At 53.7% G+C, this 24,217-nt stretch overlaps 2 protein-coding genes across 2 annotated transcripts in view; both read left to right on the plus strand.

Moving 5' to 3' along the window:
• Nucleotides 1–24,217, plus strand: part of LRRK1 (leucine rich repeat kinase 1) — a 131,162-nt gene that overhangs the window by 86,109 nt on the left and 20,836 nt on the right. The window contains exons 15-24 of the mRNA XM_002922676.4: nt 8,611–8,775; nt 9,277–9,449; nt 10,518–10,638; nt 10,839–10,998; nt 11,394–11,670; nt 14,870–15,041; nt 17,135–17,298; nt 18,310–18,449; nt 20,454–20,703; nt 22,890–23,056. Coding sequence (XP_002922722.1) covers nt 8,611–8,775; nt 9,277–9,449; nt 10,518–10,638; nt 10,839–10,998; nt 11,394–11,670; nt 14,870–15,041; nt 17,135–17,298; nt 18,310–18,449; nt 20,454–20,703; nt 22,890–23,056 — 1,789 coding nt within the window. The remainder of the gene's footprint in view (nt 1–8,610; nt 8,776–9,276; nt 9,450–10,517; nt 10,639–10,838; nt 10,999–11,393; nt 11,671–14,869; nt 15,042–17,134; nt 17,299–18,309; nt 18,450–20,453; nt 20,704–22,889; nt 23,057–24,217) is intronic.
• LOC117803731 (leucine-rich repeat serine/threonine-protein kinase 1-like) lies at nt 487–6,287 on the plus strand. Its single transcript, XM_034667953.1, has 4 exons — nt 487–601; nt 5,067–5,196; nt 5,785–5,897; nt 6,217–6,287. Exons 1-4 carry the CDS (start codon nt 502–504, stop codon nt 6,267–6,269), a joined length of 396 nt encoding a protein of 131 aa, XP_034523844.1. The 5' UTR covers nt 487–501; the 3' UTR covers nt 6,270–6,287.

A 24,217-nucleotide genomic window follows, 5' to 3' on the forward strand; every position in this document is an offset into this window, starting at 1 on the left:
AGAGGAGCCTGATGTGGGGCTTGATCCCATAACGCCGGGATTACGCCCTGAGCCGAAGGCAGACGCTTAACTGCTGTGCCACCCAGGCACCCCCAGCCTCTCTATTTCACTTGCTGAAGCCCAGTTCTTAGCAGGACTTGACCCCCTGAAAGAGAACCCCCACCCCCACCCCAGGTGAGAGTGTGTGATCTGGAATCACTCTCCATATCACACTGAAATGGGCCTTCTTGCCAGGCACAGAAATGCTAACACCTGCCTGAAATGGAAAAGCTCAAGAATGGACATCACCATTGGTCATGCCACCATTGGTCATCACCTCCCTGGACATTTTTTTCCCCAAAGACTTCTGAGCATAAGCAGTGCAGTTAGCAGGCAGGGGCTGTGGGTGCTTACGCAGTAGCTGCAGGGGGCCCAAACACCCTGCTGATGGAATATTCTTCCTTATCTCCGCATGGCTCGGCATTATATAGTCACAGCAAAAATTGTCTTGCTCTCCTCAAAATGCGACTTTTTTGCCCCTGCAGAAATGAAGACGGACTGAAAACAAAGCGTATTTCCTTTTTCACCACCAGAGGGCGCCAGCGTTCTGGGACCGAGACAGGTGTGTGTGTCTGTGGGGGCCGATGAGACAGCCGCGCGGGCAGTTCCCTGCTCCACCACCCGGGGTCGCCCTTGCATGCGGCTTTCCCCGAAAAACCTGGGCGCGCCCTGTGCCCCTTGCTCATCAGAGGGGTTTGGCCTGCAAGTATCCTGAAGCCCTCTTCCTTGCTTGCAGTCCGATGAGACTGGTAGCTATTGTGTGGATGGCTCTGACGTTGAGTGAGCACCTCCCTAGGGACGGTACCCCAGTAGTGCCTTTCTGTAAGGCTCACGGCATGGGGTAAGGCTTGGGGTTCCCCACTGTGCAGGTGAGGAAGCTGAGGCTCCCACGGGCTTGCAGGCAGCTCAGGCTCCCGTAACAAAGCACCACAGACTGGGCGGCTGAGACGATAGAGAAGTATGCACTCACAGTTCTGGAGGCTGGAAGTCTGCAATCAGCCTCCGTGTAAGGGTCTTCTTGTGTTCTCAGAGACAGACAGACAGACGGAGCAAGCTTTCTGGTATCTCTTCTTATAAGGGCACTAATCCCATCATGGAGACCCTACCTTCATGACCTCAGTTAAACCTGATTACCTCCCAAAGGCTCCAGCTCCAAATACCATCATGTTGGGGTTAGGGCCTCGACGTGTAAGGGAGGGAGGGGACACAATTCAGTCTGCAGCACAGGGGCTGACTGACTTGCCCAGGTCACGTGGTTGCTCAGTGACAGAACCAGGTTTCAGGCCAACAGTGTGGGACCCCAGCCCCAAGGTTGGGAAGGGTAGCATCGTGAAGTCCTCACTGTCACACTGTAGTGTCTGGTGAAGACCACATGCGAACACAGCCCCCACTGTCCTGGCCAGATTCTGGAGGGGCTTGGGGTCTTCCCCCAAACTCATCAGAAACAACTGTTCCTAGAGCGTTCTTACTGGTCTTACAACCTGGCCAGCTCACCAGACAGCATTCCAGGAAAACAAATTCTTCTCATTCATCGTCCTCTGGGAGGTATGGGGGGAAGGTGTGGACCTGTCCCTCCAGTTCCTCAGCCAGCCCTCTTTTTTCACCTGAAAGCTAAGACTTCTAAAGCCAGCTATGCTCACACAAATATCCCTCAGGATGCTGTCCCGGAGAACAGGAACCAATATTTAGGTCATTCTCAATGTAACAGAACATTTTTCTTTGGCTCAGAGTACGTTGGCCAGATGGTGTAAGATGGGGACGAGAAATGCCAGAGGCCAGGACACATTTGCAGGAGATGACCTAAATAGTTTGTCCACCTGTTACACTTTTTAGTGAACTGGTATGTGTATAAATATACACACGACATACATATGCATCAGTCATGTATGAGTGTATGTGTTTACATGTGATTAAAAAGTAACATGTCATCAGTGGAACAGACCTAAGGAAATAATAGGAATTTAGTATATGACAAAGGTAGCATTGCAATTTAGTGAGGGAAACATGTTTTATTGTTACCTGCCTGTCCAGTTAGAAGGGGAAAATCACAGCACTGGATTCCCTACTTACATCAACTACAAAAGTTTCCATGTGGATTTCAGATTTAAACATAAAAGAAAAAGAAAACAATAAACATTTAAGAGAATATAGTTAAAATTGAGGGATGGAGAAGTCCTTTAAAAACTAGATGGGAAATTCAGAAGTTGCTAGAAAAAGACCTAAACCTTGGGCTTCGTAAAAATTGAAAAGCTTTGTTCAGTAAAAGGCATCATAAACCAAGTTATAATGCAAACAGACTGAGAAGAAATATCCTCAATGCAAATCATTGCGACATAAATTGGCTTAAGTCCCTCATATACAAAGACTGCTTACAAATTAATTTTTTTGAAAAGGACAACTCAATTGGAAAAAAAAAATAGGGGAGGGCAATGGATATAAACAGTTTGCAGAAAAGGAAGTCCAAATGGCCCAGAAACAAATGAGAAGGCCCCAAACCACACTAATGGGGACACACAATAAGGAGTTTCCTAACTCATCCTTTTTAAAATGCAGGGGCCTTAGGACTTTGGAAATTGAGTCCAGACGTAGGGATTTCACTTGGAAGGAAGGACAGACAAACACTCTCTTCTCATTAATGCCCAAACAGTATAATATCTGTGAAAAGTGTAGCTGGGATGGATTTTGGGCAGGCTTCCCTTGCTGCGGACTGAGCTTCGCGCACTTGAGTGGGTGAGAAAGGTGTCTCCAGCCTAGAAATGCACAAGGGCAAGAGGATGTAAGGCCCAACACTCAGTGGGACCAGACACTCCCTTGTGAAGCCGCCAGAGTGCAAGGCCAAAGGCATGCCACGAAAAACACAACAGGAGCGTGTACTCATGTTCTGGAAGATGGCTTTGCCGGTGGCCTGCGGGAGCCCGTCTGGGGAGTGAGGCGAGGAGGCCACGCCCCTTGGAAGTTTCCCTGCAGAGGTTGGAGCGTGGCATTGGCACAGGACAAAGGGCTCTTGAGTTTGTTAATTTTGTCTCCTCGGGAAAGTTGAGGCCCACCCCTGAATGAAAAGAAGGAGACCCATTGCAAATTCTTCCTCTGTGGGGGTTATTCTCTGGGGGCTGTTGATCCTGGGGTAAGGAATTATCTATAAAAGCTAACTTGTTTGCAGAGGGATAGTAAAATTCCAAGGAGATTTATGTGCATTCAAGTAGTCCTATTTGTGCGGGGGCCTCGTCCAAAAATAATTTGGACAGCCGTTTTTACGGTAAAATTCAGACCAGCAGAGTCATAAATAACTTAGGAATAATTACAGTTCATAAATACCTCGGGCTGTGCTCTCGCCGCCCGTGTCTGCGCGGGCCAGGAGCTCTGTGACAGGTGCTGCCTCTGCCGTGGTAATTCCTTCATAAACACCGACGTACGACTTGAAAATCAGAAAGCATAGAGGCCAGGTGTTCTGAACATGTTCTCGGGGAAGAAAGTGAGCCTTTCTTTCTCCCCGCATGTGTTCTTTCAGTGTGCGTCAGGGCCGGCTAAAGGGAATCATTCTTTTTCATTGGGAGGGAAAAAAAAGTCCCGTTGAGCATTTTTCTTAGGTTCAAAGCCGTCTTTATAAGTGTTGCACCTTTCTTACCCTCAAGGAGGCACTGACTGAGTCCCCTTCCCATGGGGGCCAGCTGGGCTGGTTTTCCAGGCGCAGATTTCAGGATTCCGTTATCGTCTGTCCTGGAACATTCTCTGATGTCAGGTTACCCCATTACATCGATACTACAGGCGACACATGTGGAGAAGAGCCAGAGGGAAGGGAGGAAGTTGTGATCAAGGACAGGAAAGTCACTCCAGCTCAACAAAAGATTCCTGGCTTCTCTATCTCGCTGGGCTGGCAGAGGGCCGGAGAAGAGGGCTTTGGGGCCGTCTTTTATCTTGAGTTCTGGGAGCAGGAGCTGAAAGGGGCCCTTGCGGGGGTGTGGAGTCCTGCTCCCCCACCACTTTACCAGGGAGGATAAGGCACTTTGGAGATTTTACTGAAACCTGAGACTCTGATCCCCATCAGTGCACGAGTCCAAGCTCCCGGCCGCAGTCGCTCTCAGCTCCCACACTCTGGTGCCCGTGGAAGGAACACAGGCAACATGCTCTTAATGGGACTCTCATAATTAGCCTCATTAACGAAGTCACTTAAATACTAGAGAGTTGGCTGGTTTTTCAGAGATGCTTCTCAGAAAGCATAAAAACCAAGCTCGTTGTATTATTTTGTAATGGATTGGCTTTTTTTTAATTGAAGAAAACATGTCCATGGTAAGCAGAATTTTTGAACAGTTTCAAATGGTGTGGAATGAATATCCAGTCTCCTAGGAATTCCCTTCCCCAGAGACAAGGGTGGAATTTGATGTGTCTCCAGTAACGATTATGTTTGTGTCTAACATACATGTATAACGTGTATGTGCCTATGGGCCTGTCTGTATCCGCGTGCCTGTAACGTGCATACACGTGTGGTGTGTGTGCACACCCCTGTAACATCACACACCTGTGTGCATGCGTGGCCTGCACGTAAACAGCATCTCGAAGCATCTGTCTGCATTATGGCGCACATACATGAAACACACACACATACATGCATGGGGTGTGTATTTGCCCACATGCCCGCACACACCCGTTTTCAGTTCACAAATAGCTCTTCAGTATCACTTCCTACCCGTACTGTAGACCTGCCCCGTTTTTGCAAGAGCTGGATACTGTCCTGTTACTCATCAGCCACTTCCCTGTGGGGAGCGGGGGGTGGCATGTAGGCTGTCTTCGGTCTTTGCTGTTCCAAACAGTGTGCATGGAATGTGCTGCCCTCACATCCTTGCCACACGCCTGCGAGGTTGTCTGTAGGACCATCCCCTAGAATTAGAATCCCTAGGTCAGGAAGATGAGCACCTTGCTCAGGTCGACTTGCCAAAATGCCGTCTGGAGGCTGCACCAGCTTCTGCATCCAGCGGACGTCATGGTCCGGAATCATCTGCAAACATCCGGTCTTGGCCATTTCTTCGCAGCGGGTGTGCTGGAATTCCCAGCCTTCCTAAGTGAGTCTTTGGAAGTCCTTTGTCTGAATGACAATCACCTGGACACCGTCCCTCCCTCGGTTTGCCTCCTGAAGAGCTTATCAGAACTCTACCTGGGAAAGTGAGTACCCCACTGGCACAGGGAGGCAGACTGTCCTCTGGAACCCCTCTGAGGACACAGACACCAGGGGAAAGAAGCCATCTGTGTACTGGGAGGCAGCAGGGGGACGTTCAGAATGGGGCTTAGTTCAAGTGGTGGGAAGAGGGGAAGGCAGGGGCCGCGATGCCGTGATACCCTGCGTGCTGCTGCGCTCAGTCCTAATGAGAATTGCTCAGCCATCCATCCTGTTTACTGAATACCTACTGCCAGGCACTGTGGGGGGTGCAGTGTGCGAAACAATGAAAATACAAAGTAATTTGGTTACATTGCCTTTTTGAGAAGAGATGCTAATAATCTTTATGGCATCGTAATAAATAGAAGACAGAGGACATTGGGGGAGGAAATCTAGTTCTAAGCCACGGGGATCTGCAGAAGACAGAGCTGGCCTTCCAGTGAGAAAGGCTTTAGGAATTGCACTCTCAACGGAATGCGCGAAAGCAGGGCCTGAGATGTTGGGCTTGGGGTGCAGGCCCCAGAGGCTGGCAGGCTGCTGTGTGCATGCGTATGTGTGTTTCTTTGTGTCCTCCCATGGTGTGTGTGTGCCCTCAGCAATCCTGGCCTCCGCGAGCTCACTTCTGAGCTGGGACAGCTAAGCAACCTCTGGCAGTTGGACATCGAAGACCTGAACATCAACAACGTGCCCATGGAGATCAAAAAAGAAGGTAGGGCTTCCGAGGCAACCAGCCCTCCCCCCTCCACCCCCCTGCCCCAGGGAAAGAGGACTCAAGTCCAGTCGTTAAGGACCTGGGCTAGAAGCAGCTTGGGCTCTATGCTTGGGCAGGTGCCGTGAGATTACCCAGAAACTGATCATTGCTAAGCACCATCGTAGTGCAGTTAACCATATGATAAAGCTATCTGTGATTCTCTGGGCAGGAAGGATCTTGTCTTTAGGTCCTTGACTTTTGGACTCCACTTTTGGGGTAATTATGACTGCAGCTTCCCCGCATCTGACCCAATCGCCCTCTCCACTTCCCCCATTAGAACACATGGAAAGTGTTCCTTCAAGACGGGATTTTGTTTCCCAAGAGCTATGAGCATATTCTCGTCCGTATGTCAGCAGCGTCTACTTTCCCCGCTCTGTGATTTCGCGTAGGCCCCAAAGCGATGTTGTCTTACCTGCGTGCTCAGCTTCGGAAAGCAGAGAAGTGCAAGCTGATGAAAATGATCATCGTGGGTCCTCCTCGCCAGGGCAAGTCCACCCTCCTGGAGATCTTACAGACGGGGAGGGCCCCCCAGGTGGTGCACAGCGAGGCCACCATCAGGACCACCAAGTGGGAGCTCCAGAGGCCAGCTGGCTCGAGAGCCAAGGTCAAGGATGGTCGGCGTGCAGAGTCCCCATGGGTGGGAGGGAGCTTCCCGGGCCCCCTTCTCTCTCCTCTCCAGAGAGCCTGGGATATTCACAGCCTAGTGTCTGAGGCCCAGGGTATGTACAGGGTCCGCTGGATGCTGTCTCCAAACCAGCTCCTGCCAAGGGCAGTGAATAATTTCTTAATAATTTCTTAACATGACCTCGTGGTTGTTCTGTTAAGTTGAGGCTTTGGGCCAATGGTTCTTAATCTTAGCTGTCCGTTAGATTTTTCTAAAGACAGCAGTGTCCAGACCTTGCTACTCCTGGCCCTAAGGATGGCATTTCTAATGGTCTGGGGTAGCTGCCCCCCAGAGCTGTAAGATCTGTAGGCAGTGACACACAGCAGCTCCTGCCCCTAATGGGGAGGCTGAGAGAGCACCCCTGGAATGAATGCCCTGTCCTCCCTGGCACCTGCTTTCACCCCAAGTTCTGAAAAGTCGAGCGCGTAAGCCCTATTTAAAATGAATCCTTTGGCGACCCTATTAATCGTTTTGTTTTCCGTTCAGTATGAGACAAAGGAAAATGAACATTGTCTTGCCCTGGAATCAGAGCAAAGAGCCTGCGGAAGAGTTGGAGGGAGAGACTATAGCACGAGCCCATAGCTGTTTCTCCCGGCTCGGGGAAGGAACACACACCCATAGGCCTCCCTTACCTGTCGCCGTATTTGTGGTCCCATGGACCCACATGGGGATCCAGGTGTGAGGAGGCTGTTTGGGGGAAAACCAAGGGGCCTTGGGGCCAGAGGCTGCGCGATTTCCCCCCACAGCCCCCAGCACAGGGCCAAGTAGAGACAGGTTTCCTTGAGGAGTATTCTACACGAAATCACTTGCCAAGTCAGGCATTCTAGTTCGGGTCACTAAGCATTTAAGCTGTATATTTTAACAGACCCAGAAACTGGTCCTCTAGAGGGCAGAGTCCTGCCTGTATGCAGTGCCAGAACAGTCAAACACCTAGTACGTAACATCAGCAGAACCACCACCCCACAACACCCCAGGAGTGAATCTCACTAACTCGTCCAGACGTTCTCTAAAGTCACCCAGAATCTCTGGTTTCTCTCCTGGGGTTTTTTTTGGGTTTTGGGTTTTTTTGTTTTTGTTTTTTTTTTTAAGCAGTTACTTAGTATCACTTTCTTCCAGCTGGTCTTTAGCAAATGATTATCTGAGATCCAAGGGGTGAATTGCTGTTTCCATCTTTCCTGTCCTTTGACCCCCACTTCCTTTCGGCCAGCGTTATAATTTCCCCTCCTTTGTCGAAGGACAGCCACCACCTGATCTCTCGAACGTCCCTGCCCGTGTGTCTGGGCCCTCAGCCAGTTAAGAACAGCTGTCCATTTTCATTCCTTTGCAAAAGCAGGTCAGCATGCCTCGTCTCGGTGGCCAACGTGCAATGTCACGGAAACGATCCTTTGCTGCAGAAAACTGCAGCTTTGGCTGCTCGGGCCAGACTCTTACTTAGCTCATAGGACAATAGAGAAACCACCGTTTACACAGACTTTCCCAGCAGCACAACAGCTAATCTTTTGTTTGAGTCCCACGTCGGGGCGGCTTCCCATCATCCTTGGTGGGCGCCGCCCTCTGGCCTACACAAGTTCGGAGGCCCATCTCCTCGGCCTCACCCTCGCCCTCGCATGGATGGAGGTTAAGCCTTGGCGTGAGCGCCAACGTCAGCCCCAGGGTTCCCTCCAGCAGGAGGTCTGACCGTCTGCAGCAGAGACAGAGGCAGGACCGTGTCCCCAGTGTTCCACAGACACAGGTGGACGCAAATGCCCCAGCCCACGGGAGCCCACTGTCCAGGGCCCGGCCCCCTGCTCTGTGAGCAGTAGAAAGAAGCTTCCAGAAGTCCCACCTCCGGAATGCTGGGCCCCTTTCCCTCACTTGGGTTCCTTAATTCCCAAGACAAACAGCAGGATGGGCCAAGCTATTTTTTAGGCCCCAAGCACAGCACGTGAAGCCCACCATTCTCTCCATTTGACTGATACAACCCTGGTCCCTAAATGCCTCCTGTCACTGCCCCTGTCACTCAAGCAGGTAGAGTCTGTGGAATTCACCGTCTGGGACATCGGCGGCCCCGCCAGCATGGCCACCGTCAACCAGTGCTTCTTCACAGACAAGGCCCTGTATGTGGTGGTCTGGAACCTGGCGCTGGGGGAGGAGGCTGTGGCCAACCTCCAGTTCTGGCTGCTCAACATCGAGGTGAGGAGACGCCAGCCCTGCAGGGCCTAGGCCTCGGAGCATCAAGGGGGCGGGGGAGCCATTTCTCTGAAGCATTCCCCTTTACTGAGGAAAATAAAAGGAAACAGGGAGAAACTCTGGGCATCTTGGCGGGCTTTCAGAGGACCCCCGGGTCATAGGTCACCGTGGAGCCCTTAAAACCCTCCTTGGCCAGACGGGTGTCCGAGCTCTCCCAATTTCCTTCTACCTTACATTTAAGAGCCAGCCCCCCACTCTCGGACCAAAAAGGAAGACAGAGCTCCTGCCTCACGAGTAAAGATGATAAGAGGCTGGATGCAGGCCAGGTCACAGGTGGATGACATGCTGGCTGAAGGGATCGGAAATCCAGCCCTTCTGCGGTGCCTCCTGGAGCCCCTCTGGCCATAACATGCCCTCAAGATTGACAGGTTTACTGGGAGCTGTTTCCGGTCCCTTCGTGGAGTGAAGGGAGCCAGTGCTCAGCTGTGGGGTTCTCTCTGGCAGGCCAAGGCCCCAAACGCAGTGGTGCTGGTGGTCGGCACGCACCTGGACTTAATAGAAAGCAAATTCCGAGTGGAGAGAATTGCCACACTGCGCGCCTACGTGCTGGCACTCTGCCGCTCGCCCTCCGGGTCCAGGGCCACGGGCTTCCCGGACATCACCTTCAAACACTTGCAGTGAGTGTCCTGCTCTCTCTTACTGCTTCCTTGCTTATCCGTCTTCCCGGGGACACCTGGATCTGTCTGCAGAGGGCTCCTGAGCCCCAGGCTGGGTTCTCCAGGGCCCCTTTCAGGCACAGGGAGGCAGCTCAGTCCCCGGAGCAGACCCAGCCCTGGGTAGGCAAGCTGCCCTAGTGGACTGGCAGGGCAGAGCCTGGACACACCTTCTCCAGGTGTGTGGGTCCCCTCCTCCCCCGTGGGTCCCCTCCTCAGGGTCCCCTCCTCCCCGTGGGTCTCACAGCCCCCATGGGACCAGGGGATAGAAACTCGTGTACCACCTGTCACGTTGGCTGATCTCTGGACCATCACAGACCCCCAGGTGTGGCCCTGGCCCTCACACTGGGTCAGAGTGGTCTGGGCCAGTGCCAGTGGGACTGGGGCCCCGGGCTTGCTGCTTCTCTTACCTCCTGTCCTTGGACTCACGACAGCCCTGTGAGTTATGGGGATTGTTGTGCCCACCTCACAGATGACGGAAGGAGCTCAGTGAGTTAAGTAAGCCTTCTCTCATAGGAATCAACTGTGGGTTGCTATGCTGTGCTGGGGGCTTTCGGGGTCCCTCCCTCTGGGTGGACTCCCACAGACCTTGGTGCAGGGACCAGCCTGGGGACACTTCCACCTGCCTCAGAATGCTGGATCTGGCTGAACCTAATGTCGAATGTCAGGAATTCTTTGTGTGCCCTTGAAAACACCCCTGAGGCCTGTGATAACAGGGGCACTGGCTCTGGGCCAGACCTGGGTCCACCCCGAGTCTGCTCCTTTCCAGCCCGCATCCTTGGGGGTCACCTCGCACCTTCAGGCCTCATGTTCCTCCTCTGTAAAATGGGCGCACTCAGGACACATAATGCGTCACTTCCTGCACAGAGCTTTGCACCAAGCGAGACCTTAATACATGTCTCTGCATTCACCTTTCAAGGGTTCTTCTAACTTGCCGGCATTAGGGACAAAACCTGGGGACGCAGAGGCACTGCGGCTCTCGTCAGAGAGAAGTGGTGCGATGAGCGATCGCGTTCTGTTTTGTACTCACAGCGAGCTCTCCTGCAAGAGTCTGGAAGGCCAGGAGGGGCTGCGGCAGCTGATCTTCCATGTCACGTGCAACATGAAGGACGTGGGCAGCACCATCGGCTGCCAGAGACTCGCGGGCAGGCTGGTGCGTACCTCAGGCTCTCTGTCCGTCGGGAATCCAGACGCGTGTGCCGCGTGCTCAGGCTCTGTGGTCCCCGCGCGAGCGGTTCAAGGGGGCAGGCCGGGGAGGAGGGGGTGAGAGGAGATGCTCACCTACTCAGCCCTCCGGGGAAGGGCGGGGCGTGCCGGGAGCTGCGGGGTCCAGCCAGCCGCCCTGTCCCCCAGATCCCCAGAAGCTACCTGAGTCTCCGGGAGGCCGTGCTGGCCGAGCAGCAGCGCCGCAGCCTGAGCGACGACGTGCAGTACCTGACGGACAGGCAGCTGGAGCAGCTGGTGGAGCAGATGCCCGACAATGACATCAAGGACTACGAGGACCTGCAGTCCGGTGAGCGGGGAGCCCGGGAGCAGGGGGTGGCCGGAAAGGGGGAGTCCCCTCCTTCGCCGCTCTGCACCTGTCTGCGAATGCCCGTCCAAGCACTTCCGGTGCTTGGTGCCGTTGTAATGAGGAGGCACGTTTGCACAGATGGGATCCACGAAAGCTGGAGGTGGGCGGCCCAGAGCACCCCGGCTGGCCATCAGCTCAGCACATCGGCAAGAGTCACGGGGCGCCACTCGGGAACCCGGGACGGGGCCGCAGAGCCATCTCAAGGGCCATGTGTGCTGGGAGCATGGCTTGCTTCCTAAGAAGAACGTGGACGTCGGCCCCATAGGGACTAGGTCACCCCGGAGTCCCTGTCACCCTTGGTCTGATGCTGCTTCGTCCTCCCCTTCCCTGGGCAGCCATCGGCTTCCTCATAGAAACCGGCACCCTGCTGCACTTCCCGGACACCAGCCATGGCCTGAGGAACCTCTACTTCCTTGACCCCATCTGGTTGTCCGAGTGTCTGCAGAGGATCTTCAACATCAAGGGCTCGCGGTCCGTGGCCAAGAACGGGGTGATCCGGGCAGAGGACCTCAGGATGCTGCTGGTGGGGACGGGCTTCACGCAGCAGACGGAGGAGCAGTACTTCCAGTTCCTGGCCAAGTTCGAGATCGCCCTGCCTGTGGCCAACGACAGGTGAGGCCACGGCCGGGCTGCTCACGCCGCGCCCTGGAGGGAGGGGTGGAGGCTGGGGTCACTGGTAGCTTGACCAGGAGCTCCAGGGACGGGCCATGGGGACGACCTGCCTGCCTGGGCTGGCTGCTCCTTCCTGGGCCATGGGTCTCTCTTTTCAGGGGGTTCAGAGAAATGCATTCATTGAGAAAAAAATGCAGGAAAACATGCAAGAATGACATGAAAAATATCTTGGGGGGGGTGGGGTTCATGTTTTAGAGGGTGGATTCCTTGGTTATTTGGTGAATGCAAATGGGGTAAGTGACAAGGATGTGCATGCTAATTACACAGCCTGGCTTCAAAATGCAGGGGCGGCAGGGGTTGGGGTGGGGAGAGAGTGTACGTGGGTCCGATCCAGTTATGCTACACCTGAACCAGCTGGGCACGCAGGGCCTCCGTGCCCTAACTTCAGTTTCAGCCACTTCCTGGGTCTGATGCTGATGTTGCCCACGAGGCAGTAGCCAGGACCCCAAATCTGCAGACCTTTTCCCCGCACCTATCATAGACCATGTCACCACCTACCCCCCAGTCCTAGAGCTCTGGGGGCATGCCCACTGGAGACTCCTGGCAAGCTGGCCTGGACCCTGTGTGGCCAGCCCGGAGACTCCACCTGCATATAGACTGGGCCTCCTGGGAGCCAGACCTGGGCCACTGTGCCCGAGGCACCACCCAGATTTCTGCTCAATCTTGTAACTCTGGGAGAGGGCCTCTTGTCGCTCCAGCCCCTTGGAAGCCATGAGTGAGTCCTAAAAGGAGAAACCCCAAAGAGAAATTCAAGGTCCACATGATCCTTCACACCATGACCTTGGGGTGTCCTTGACATTGGTCCATGCAAAGTGAGGCAGCCTCTGAGTTTACAGCATTGCCAAATCGGACCATTTTCCGGTTATTTTATTGACAGGTTAGAGGAATGAGGGGTTACCAGCACTCAGTAAAAGCAAGTCAGTTATACATACATGTATGTCCTGTTGAACCATAAATCAGCCAGGTCGTGGCCGAGTCTTCTGGGAGACTTATAGTACAGCCGGTAAAACCACAGAGCCAGAACACCTGAGTATGAATCCCAGCTGCCTTTCCTGTCTCATCTGTACAATGGGAATAATACAGTCATCAACTAGTATGATAATCATTGTGAGGATTAAATCAGATAATACACGTAAAGTATGAAAAGTGTCTCCTGCACTTAAAAGCTGCTAAGAAGGGGTCCCGGGGTGGCTCAGTCAGTTAAGCACCTGACTCTTGATTTCAGCTCAGGTCATGATCTCGGGGTCTTGAGATCAAGCCCCGCATTGGGCTCCTCGCTCAGCACAGGGTCTACTTGAGATTCTCTCTCTCTCCCCCTCCCCCTGCTTGTACGCACACACGCGTGCTCTCTCTCTTTCTAAAATAAATAAGTCTTAAAAAGAAAAAAGCTCCAAAGACATCAGACGTTATCAGCATTATTATTGTTACTCTTCCTCTGTGCTAAGTACTCAAAGCCAGTGGCGTCTTGTTCCATATAAAGTCGAGAGTGTCCGGGCATTTTCCATTTTAGCACAGTTAACAATCGTTCCCTTGTGTCCTAGGCAAGTTCCGTCTCCTTGCCCACAAACTTGTACTTGGTTACCAATGCAGCTCAGCATCTCTGAGACTCCTGCCCGGCTGAGGCAGTCACGGTGGTGCAGCCCCAGCCAGCTCCTCGGGGTAGACACGGGGCCCCCCACCCCAGGTTTTGTCCGGCAGACACGGGAAGAATTCACCTCTTTAATCCCCATCTTGCTGACTCTCTGGGCATCCCCTGATTCAGCCTTTCACCTCTAGTGATCGCGTTCCATCAGGGTAGCAGGTGTCAGCGGGCTTGGGCTTCTGTTGCCAGTTTGAATCTCTTCCTTTCCCACGCTGGCTTCCGAGTGGTCTCTGCCTTTGGCACTAGTGCGCACCCACTCTGTGGGCGCCGTGCTGCCGGCTGGGGCACCTGGGTGCAGAGCCCGCTCCCTCCCCCCACTCAGCACCTACCAGGAGAGAAGGAAGCTGCAGGACCTGGCCAGGGTGAGCTCCAAGCCGAGTGTGGTGTGGGCGGAGGAAGCAGGATAAATCACTGCAAGGCACTGACGAGGGCCTCCAGACTGGGGAGGGACACGGAACAGATAAACAAGGACTTTCCAGAACACGAAGGAATAAATCAGGCTTGGAGAAAGGCCTGGGGGTGGAGGCAGAGACACTGTAGCTGGAGTGATTGAGAAGGTCCTCTTTCCCCAGATCTGAAGTGGCTGAAAAGGACCTAAAACTTCACTTCCTGCCCCCTTGGGGCCTCCCCTCCACCAACCCTGTGGGACAGGTGTCCTTTCTCTTCCCATGTCAGGAAAGGAGAATCTGCACAAGGTTACACTGTGTGCTGAAGATACAGAGCTGGGATGGACGCTTCTACGATATTTTCAGGGGTCTTTTCCAGAACATTCTAAAGATACGTCATTGGAGCTAAACTGATGTATTTAAAAGCCTCAGGGGAGCTGAAGGCACGGCCTTTGTTCAGAAAAGGGCCAGCCGGAGGGCCGCCCTGTGCCTGCCCCCGCCGCTCTGCACACACGGAAGATGCTGGTTTTCAGGCGTGTTCCTGGAGGGGCCTCCGCAGCTTCGGCTGTTGCCAGCTGACTCGGTGACTCAGCACTTTTACGATGCGCAAGAACACTCTCATAAAACGTCCCTCTGTGCACAAACAGCCTCATTCTAACTTGCAAGGCGATGGTGTTATCTCAACCCACCAAGAGCAGTAAATCGCTTCCAAGCCGAAAAACAAACATGACTCGGAGCCCCATGTCTGCATGGGCCTTGGAACCGTACAGCTGTATTTGTGTCTCCTTCACCATCCGAAGTTAATTTACAGCGATTCCCTAGTCACAGCCCCATTTATAGAGAGCGAACCGAGGTTTACTACGTCTGATGTGTTTATGACCACAGACGTTTTCATGTCTTCCCTTAGCATATTCTAGTCGCTGTCCTAGAGGCCTTGAGAGCTATCTTTGCTGTCCCCATCTTCATTTCCTCTCGGAGCGTCTATTCTCAAACACTGAAACTGCTCTGTCTTTCTAAAAGTAGAAATCCAAAGGCCCTGGGCGGGGAGGAATGAGGGCAGCGAGCACAGGCCAGGCGACACTGCTCACCTGTCCCCATGGATGTGTTCCAGCTACCTCCTGCCACACCTCCTTCCATCCAAACCCGGCCTGGACACTCACGGCATGCGGCACCCCAAGGCCAACACCATTCAGAGAGTGTTTAAGATGAGCTTTGTTCCCGTCGGTTTCTGGCAAAGGTTTATTGCACGGATGCTGATCAGCCTAGCGGAGATGGACCTGCAGGTAGCCTCCGTTTCTGCCGGGGGGCGGGGCGCACAGGGCACCTGCAGCTGGGCCCGCACGGGAAGGAGAGGCCCTTTGCTGGAAGGGCTTGACTGCAACCCCTTAGACCCAGGAGGCCAGCGCTGGCTCCGAATCCGCATTGTAGGGGCTGTGGTTGTAAACCAATCCACATCAAACATCCCCTGGAAGGCTTGTCAGAGCAGAAATGGCTCAGAGGAAACTCAGAGGTTCCGATGCAGTGGGTGTGGACTGGGACCCAGCATTTTGCGTATCTAACCATTGTCCCCGGAGATGCCGCAAGTTTGGGGACCACGCTTGGAGAACCATGGCTTTAGAACCGTGGTTTTGCCGCCCAGGCGGTGCACTAGACTCACCTGGGGAGCTTCTAACAGACATGGACAGAGCGCAGGCTGCCTAAATGAGGATCTCTGGGGGCGGCACCCAGGCACTGGGAGTTTTTAATGCTTCCCAGGTGATTTCCCTGTCCAGTCGCGCTTGAGAACCACAGGTGTGGATCTTTAACTTGGTCTGGAAGCAATGAAGAGCTGACCCAAGGCGTTCCTTCCGTGGGTCCACCTGGGACCTTATTAGAAATGCAAATCCGTGGGCCCACCCCACACCCACCACGTCAGAAACTCCAGGATGATTCTGGCCCACTCTACTATATGAGCACCCCTGGCATAAAGTTGGGCTGTTGAATAATTGATGTTAAATTCAGCATGGGTTTATTTTTGCCACATTCTAATGAAACAGCCCTTACGGAATTAACAACCCCGTGGCTAAATAAAGATATTCTTTGATCTTCCCATTTTACTGAAATGTTAAAAAATAAATACAAGAGCCTGAAAATCATAACTGCTGTGGCCCATGTTGGAGGGAGGGATTTGTTTGCAAGGCCTTGGGGGGGCCCATGGATGATGGGAAGAGTGGATGCAGGAGTTGACTGGTCTAGAGTTCTGACTGGGTCACTCTGCCCTCCCTTTGAACTGTCAGCCTGCCTCGTTCTAAGTGGGAGGTCACAGAACACAGCGTTGTCATCTGTCATCGTGTGAGGCCTGAGCTTGCAAGTGGGCTCTGTGTGGGGGGCAGAGGGGCCCAGCTGGGTGTGGAGGCAGGCACCCTTCCAGGCAGCATCCCTCACTCCCAATGAGAGGAAAAGTCCCATTGAAATTCAGATGAGAGGGAGTTCAGTCTCAGGAGTAATCAAAGGCATACAAATTCAAGCAGCAGAAGAGATGCTGGCCACTTTGCACCTCTCAAATCAGACTAAAACCCCAGGAGCCAACCCCGGGTTCTCAAGACCAGCCATGGTCGGTGCATATATGGTCTGTTTCGAAAGCGGTTCCTCGGTCCATATCCAGAACCTAAAAACATTCAGACCCTTTGACGCAATAATCCTATTGCTAAAAATGTGAACGAAGGAAATCATTCGAAATCAGAGAAAGCTTTGTGACTTTTCATGGTTCGTTGGCCCATGTGAGGGAGCGAAAGATTGTCAAATAGTCAAAGAAATGAAGGCTGTGATCAGGACGTCACTGCACTTCACAAAGTACTGAGCTTTAGAAAAACGACTTTTATATGAGTTTTTAATGGCATAGGAAAAGTGAAGTTTTTAAAAGCAACCAAAATGAGAAATTTAGAAAATTAAAAATACAGAATTAGAAAATACGGCTTCAGCTGTTTTCCAAACATATACGTAGACAGAAAAATTTTAAAAATCCTGGAATGAAATACCCTCAGCCCAAAATCTCTCTGCTTAGTGTTAAGTTGTTTTGGGTTTTTTTGTCCATTTTTCTGTATTTTCTACATTTTCTAACATAGAATTTTTGCTTGTCAACTCAGGGAGGGAAAAGGTTTGAAAAAGAAGAGCCTATTATCAATCCTTTGGGGAAAATGTGCTCCTAGAGTGTCGTGGGGACCCCTCCAGATAATTCAGTGTTTAATTTGGCAGCAGGATGCGTGGTGTGGGAGGAGGGGGTGGGAAAGACGGGGGTCATTTATCACGATGCGGCCAGGCCAGCCTCGTCAGAGCTCTGCCCGGGACCAGCGAGGAGGCTAGAATACTTAAGCAGGGTCTTTTCTCTGTCTTCCAGCTTTTTGAAAACAGGAAGAATACTAAAAGCAGACACAGGAAAGTCACCATTTATAGTTTTACAGGAAGCCAGAGAAATCGCTGCAGCACATTCCGAGTGAAAAGAAATCAGACCATCTATTGGCAGGAAGGGCTCCTGGTCACTTTCGATGGGGGCTACCTCAGGTAGGAATACTCGGGAACGCACCCGGCTGGGTCACCGTGGTGCTTGGGAACAGCCCCCGAGTCGGCCTCCTCCGGGAGACTGTCCACTTGGTGACCACAGAGTTCTCCCAAGGTGGCTCATTATGGCCGCCTGCTAGGAATAGGAGACCCTCCCCTGCAAACGTCCAGAGTGTCCCCATCTCCTCACCCCCTTCACCTCTCCCCTGGCAGGTCAGGAAAAGTGAGGAAGGGTATGGTGACCACAGCCCAGGACTTGAGGGAAGTGGGCGGCCCCTGAGCTCTGGCTGAGAGCCTCTGGCACCCCCGTGGTCACTTGGGTGACACCTGCGGGGGCCTGGCTGCCATCTGGCCTTATGCCCTTGTCCTAAGTGACGATGGCCCAGGTGACACCGTGGGTCCTCCACATGACATAACAAGATACAAAACTTTGCTCCCTTTTCCTGGTTTCTTTACTTTTTTCAGAGAGAGAAAGACCTAAAGTCAGCTCAAGAGATTTAATAAATGACTTTTAATCAGCTTTAATAAACACACAAGATTATTCCATATTTACACTGAAGTTTTCAAAATATTCTTCAACTCCACGAGAAGAGAAGGAGAAGGAGAAAGGGTCTTCCTTTGAGGGCCTGACCTGAGCCCTTCTCAGTGCCTGGAGCTTTCACAGAGATGTTCCCCGGCACCAGCTGCCACCTGGCAAACGAAAATCTTGTAGTTCAGAGGAGGCGAGAACCTTCCCCAGGGTCACACCCAGGGGTCGATCCCTGCTTGAGTATCACTTCCCGCAAAGTCTCGGTGATGTTGGCATCAGGGAAGCGGTGGGGGGACGAGGCAGGGTCACACACACAAGTACACAAACACAGGGGTCCCCCTGAACGTCCTGCCGGGGCACAGAGTCCTGGGGTGAGGACGGGGTGGGGTGGTGCCTGGGGTTGGGTCTCAGCCTCAGGAGGCAAGGAGATCATCCCAGGGCCCTCCATGGCTGATCACAGTGGGTTCTTCCTTTCTGGGTTGCAGTGTGGAATCCTCAGATGTGAACTGGAAAAAGAAAAAAAGCGGAGGGATAAAAATCATTTGCCAGTCAGAAATGAGGGACTTCTCTGCCATGGCTTTTATCACAGACCATGTCAACTCCCTGATCGATCAGTGGTTTCCTGGTAAGAGAATGTTCTTGAACCAAGTCTTCGCTCATGTTAACGTTTCTTTACGAGTCAGGGTGGGGCTCGTTATTTTGGGAGCTGAAGTCTCACCGGGATTCAGCCCACAGAAACCAGAGAGTTCCTAATGGCCTTTTGACAGAATCCTGATCCCTGGAGGGAGTCGGGCTGTGACATGGTGTGGGTGCTACGGGGAAGACGTGAGCCCAGACCCCACAGGGCATGTGCAGGCCTTGGCCTCCTGGCTGCACACAGTGTGTGGGAAGACAGACAACCCTGGGTGCTCCGCGTGGTCTAAGAAGACCCCCAATGTGCGCTTCATACAGGCCTGGTTTACACAGTGAGGACAGTGCTGAAATCTGAGGGGACCCCATGGACGGGGTGGGAAGGCAAGGGGGCCACACCTGTCAAGGACCCCCATTTTCCTTTCCTGCCTGCCCCCACCCCCAAATCCCAGAGGTGACCAACCACCCACATGGCCCTTTGATCAGCTTCGTCATTGACAATCCACCCAAAGAAAACACTTTTTGAAGTGAAGCTTTTGAGGCCCCTGTTTGTTTTGCTACCAGAGTGGAGACAAACCGCGGGGTGTCCTGCAGGAGGCTGTGTGGGGCAGACCAGGCAGCCTCTTCCCCGTGAGCCCTCAGCCTCCAAAGGCTGGCGGCCGAGAGAGCGGAGAATGGGTTTGGACTCCCAGACCTGCCTGGCCAGCGCCCTCGCCTCCCTGAGCTGGCGTCTGGCCTGCAGCCATTGCTGTGTCTCCGGACAGCATCAGAGGAGACGCTTAAGGAGCACTGGCTGGCTGTGCTTTGGGCGCATGCTCTGGACACCAGGGCCGGGGGCCTCCCAGGACTGATGAGAACGCTGACCTGTGAGGGAAAAAGCTTAGAAAGGGGCCCAAGAGGGAAACCAGGGTGGTTCTGTCAGTTAAGCGTCCAACTCGTGGTTTTGGCTCAGGTCATGATCTCGGGGTCGTGGGATCGAGCCCCATGTCAGGCTCTGCACTCAGCGGAAAGTCTGCTTGTTTCCCTCTCCCTCTGCCCCTCCCCCCTTCTTTCTCTCTCTCTCTCTCTCTCTCTCTAAAATAATAAATCTTAAAAAAAAAAAGAAAATGAAAGAAAGAAAGGGGCCCAAGAGAAGGCAGTTTGGTGTGTGACTTGTGGCCGTTTGGGTATGCTTGGTCATCCAAGGAAGCCTCTAGACCCGTATGAGCCTCCCTGGGCTTTAGTGACTCCCCGCCACCCAGTGAGCCCCACAGCAGGTGCTGGGGGAGAGTTGACAGTTGGGGGAGGGGTGGGCATTAGATCATCACCTGAGACAGGGCTGCTCCGGAGACAGCACCACCAGCCAGCTAGCAGGGTATCTTACACACGGGCCTGCAGATAGCAGGTTCTAGGAGTCCCCCTCCTCTCCTGCACAAGGCAGGCCATCAGCTCACCCTGAGGTGCCTTGGAGGCTACTTCTTTGCACCTCCTTTCAGAGGAGTGCGGAAAAGCTCTGTGCCTCCTGCCCCGGGGAACACAGGTAAAATGACTAGGTTCTGTCTGTTATAATTTGTACTCATTTCTCCCCCTGCCTTGCTCTTCTAGGAAGGATCATAGTAATTGCAAGCCTTATGTTTCTAATTTTAAGAATAGCTCCTTATTGGTTGTGGTTCGGTTGCTGGAGCGTGGCATAGCTGAGACGCAGCCCGCAGCATCCTGTCGGGGCCCAGCCGTGCAGGAGGGAACCCCAACGTCTCAGCCCCTCCTCAGCCAGCCCGCTGAGGGTCTAGACCACCCACTGTCTGTCCAGTGCATCCCTGACCTTTCCTGGTGCGGGGCTTTCAGGATCTCGCTCTCCAGAAAAGAACCCAAGGACGCAGTCATGGGTCAGCCACTCCCTAGGGTCCAGGCAGGGGCACCCAGACCCCCTCCTCTGAAAAGCCCACTCAACCTGGGGCTGCTCAGGGACCCACCTGCAGCCACCTTCAGGTAAACTGTTTCCTGCTGTGTCCCCATGTAGCCCTGACAGCCACAGAGAGCGACGGGACCCCGCTCATGGAGCAATATGTGCCCTGCCCGGTGTGCGAGACCTCCTGGGCCCCACACACCGACCCGAGTGAGAAAGCAGAGGGCGTGCAGTACTTCGACATGGAAGACTGCGTGCTCACGGCCATTGAGCAGGACTTCATCTCCTGCCCCAGACACCCCGACCTCCCCGTGCCTCTCCAGGAGCTGGTTCCAGAGCTGTTCATGACCGACTTCCCCGCCAGGTAGGCCACAGTGCCGCTCCTCTGATTCCCACTTTCCTGCCGGCTCCAGAAAGAGAAGGCAGATTCCCCTCGGCGGTCAAGAACGGGGCACTCCCAGTCCTACAGCCCCTCTTTCCTCTCTTGGCAAACGCTGACCTCGAGGTGCCTTGCCGAGCCTGGGCGTTTGGATCCCCTATATCTGTTCTTGCAGTCGAATCTACCTGTAACCTAAGATAATGACTGGGGAGAGAATGCTGGGGAGCTAGAGAAGGCTTGATGGTCCCACCCAACAGGAAACAGTGGCAAAATCCAAGTGCCGGGTAAAAGAGGGACTGTTCTGTAGTCATGGAAACCGGAAGCTGTGACTCGGTCTCCCTGGAGATGATTTGATATTGGCAGTTACCAACTGTCTTGGAGTATGAAGTCCTGTTGTTGTCTTAGTCAAAGGATTGCTAATCTGACTTCTTTAAAGAAAAGTAAACTTTTGGGGGTGATAAGAATATTCACATTCTCATTTTTCCAAATTGCCCCCCATCCCGAAGAATCCATGTGGAGGACGCTGAGATATTGCAGAATTGGGGTCTGTCAAATTAAGAAATTGCTTCCTACATTGGATGATGTCCCCCCATGGCCCTTTCCAATCTCCCCAGTTACCTCACTGGTCGAAATGATGATTAAACGCCGCTCTTCTGCAGAATGACCCCCCCTTATTCCCAGGACTCTAACGTGAGGGTTATCGTTTCTCGGAGGCCACATGCAGAGTTGTGTAGATGCATGAATCGGATTTCTGCGGGAAGCGGGGGCCAGCTAGGCAGCCCAAATATTAGGATTTTCATTTATTTGCTGAGCCTTGTTGGGTTTTATGCCCCAACTGGATCCGGCCTGCAGCATCTACTGTATGAAATTGGGAAAGACAGATGGGTTTGGATCAAATTGCAGGCCGTGGCGTGGTTCTTCACTGAAGGTACTGGCTGGTAGTTGAAAAGCCCGACAATGTGGACAGGATTCCCGACCCAGCAGAGGCTCCCTGGAAACTTGAGCCGTGGCCTAGCGGGGCCCTGAAGCATCACACTCCCTGCGCGAGGAGTTTGGGTGGGTCGGATTGGGGGAGTGTTTCCCTGGCATCCAGGGAGCCCTGTTCTAGGGCCCGGAGTTTACAAGGAGTCCTAACAGAATGCCCCGAGGGATCCCCAGCATTCCTGCTGCTCCCCAGGCCCGTCCTGGGAGGCTCCCGAGTGCCCACTCTGCCCAAGCAGGTGGTTTGCAGGGAGGGCGTTGGAGAAGAGCCGGCTCCACTCCGGCACCACTGAGGGCCCCAGCAGAGGCAGCTGCCCCTGCCTGGAGTGTCAAGCAAGCAGTTGAGCTGTGCGGAGCCCGAGTTGCTATGCAGTCTGCTCGTGGGAGGCATGGGACTCACCTTCCTGGGGCGGTCGGCCTGTGGGGCCAGCACAGCTCCCTCGGAGGCACCTGGCGTGGGTCGCTGGTGAGGAACCCAGAGAGACTGCCGCAGAGCAGGGGGAGGTCCTGAAGGGGAAGGGCTTCTGGGCTGCTTGTGCCTCCCTCCCTGCCTCCCACCATCCCTCTCTCTCTTCCTCCCGCCCTCACGGGACTGACTGACAGTCTTTCCACAAGCCCAGAAGAAATCTCCCCTTTACCTAGGATTAGAACACACAGACGAGGAAGGTCTAAACTCCCTGCCCTTGCCTGAAATCCTAGCCATCGACTGTGCAGACGTGGCTTGTGCCAATCAGAAGCTGTCCACGGCCACGTACATCGCTCCTGGCTTAATAAAGAGATGAGGAAACAACCCAGCTAGCAGCTAGCAGTAAATAAATGTAGTTTGTCTGATGGACACTCGCTCTCAGAGCACAGCATCCTTGGGAGGAAAACATCCAAAGACTTTTCTGTCTATGTGGGCCACATCGCAAGGCTTCCCCCGGTGCTAGCAGTTTCCATTACGAGCCCACTTCACAGAGGAGACCGAGGCTTGTTGCAGCTACATAACCCGCCCACAGCCATGGTATCCTGGATCTCTCTGACCGCATGGGGGGCTTTGAACTATGACTCCCGGCAGTGGAAGAAATGACCAAGGGTGTCCTCACATCTGCCCATCCCAGGGCCATCCCCACCTCAGCAGGCCTCTCTGGGGGGCAGTAAGGGACCGGCTAGGGAGATGAGGTCGGACCTGTGTGCTGTGTTTCCGGCAGGCTCTTCCTGGAGAACAGCAAGCTGGAGCACAGCGAGGACGAGAGCAGTGTCCTGGGCCAGGGCGGGAGCGGCACCGTCATCTACCGGGCCCGGTACCAAGGCCAGCCCGTGGCAGTGAAGCGGTTCCAGATCAAGAAATTCAAGAACTTGGCCAACGCCCCAGCGGGTAAACAGGGCCCCGTGTCCTTTCTTTTCAGACACGTGCTCCCACGGTCCAAACCTCCTGCCACCTTGGGGAGACTGGAAGAGGAAAGTGGACGAGGCCAGAGGAGGCCCCTGGGCAGCCGACCTGCCTTGTTCCTGGCAGGGTGTGGGATAGGCCTAAAGGTCAGGCTGGGCAAGGTGTGGAAATTGTTTCGGGAGATTATTTTCTCTTCTAGATGCGAGCCCCCAAGAGCATGGGCCATCCCTGTAATTTCCATCTGCTCCATGGCCGGCACAGGCCTGGCACGTGGTGGGTACACACTCAGACGTCAGGTGGACCCCTTACCCTGCAGGACCCCGCTCAGCCATCTCCACTAAAGGAAGGAAGCTGACAGTCCAGGTGAATGGATGCAGAAGCCAGCATGGGGCGGCTTCTCGCGCACCCGCACAAAGGAGGGGACACACACAGCCACGTCCACACACCACGCGTGGCTCAGAGATGGTCTCCACCTAGAGCAACCCATCACCACTCCACACCCACCCACGCAGGTGCTGGGCGGCCCCTCACTCCGAGCCGGCTGAATAGCACCTTTCTCACTACCCCTGGCTTATCGTGTTTCTCTTTATGGGCATTAAGGTAGTTTACCCTCTGGGTAGAAAAACCGGAATCAGAGAGCAAGGGAAAGAGAACAGATCAGAAAGGAAGAGACACTGTTACTATACGAAGAGAATGACTTCCTGCACAGAAAAATCTGAGTCTACTGGCAAATACGAGAGCCAGGAAGAGTTTCACAGAGCTGCCAGACATGAGCTCAACCTCAGAGTTCAGCCGCGTTCCCATGTACCACAATGACCCGTCGCTAGAATGCCGCAATTAAACCGTGAAGTGTGGAGGGAGGGATAATTAACACACACCGTTCAGTTGAGTTCTCGTTTAAGTCTTCCCGAGGATGTGCGTGTATGTGTGTGTGAGAGAGAGACAGAGATCTCACTCATGGATTCTAAATGCGTGTAAAATGACAAAATCCCAAGAACAGCTGGGACGGTCCTACAGCGGGAGACAAAGGAAAGAGGCCTGCCCAGCAGATGTCATGACTTATAACCCAGACGTGAAGGCAGTGAGCTCTGGGGCCTGGCAGGCCCGCCGAGGGCACAGCCGCAGCCGCGCACGTGTGTGGGAAGC

This window comes from Ailuropoda melanoleuca, chromosome 9, assembly GCF_002007445.2.
Source record: "Ailuropoda melanoleuca isolate Jingjing chromosome 9, ASM200744v2, whole genome shotgun sequence".
NCBI classification, from domain to species: Eukaryota; Metazoa; Chordata; class Mammalia; order Carnivora; family Ursidae; genus Ailuropoda; species Ailuropoda melanoleuca.

Bases quoted from the DNA above. Each gene is read 5' to 3' on its own strand.
- LOC117803731 (XM_034667953.1), top strand. From the start codon at position 502: ATGCGACTTTTTTGCCCCTGCAGAAATGAAGACGGACTGAAAACAAAG. The intron at 602-5,066 runs GTGTGTGTGTCT...ATTTCTTCGCAG, and splicing joins GCGTTCTGGGACCGAGACAG to CGGGTGTGCTGGAATTCCCA. The intron at 5,197-5,784 runs GTGAGTACCCCA...GTGTGCCCTCAG, and splicing joins TCAGAACTCTACCTGGGAAA to CAATCCTGGCCTCCGCGAGC.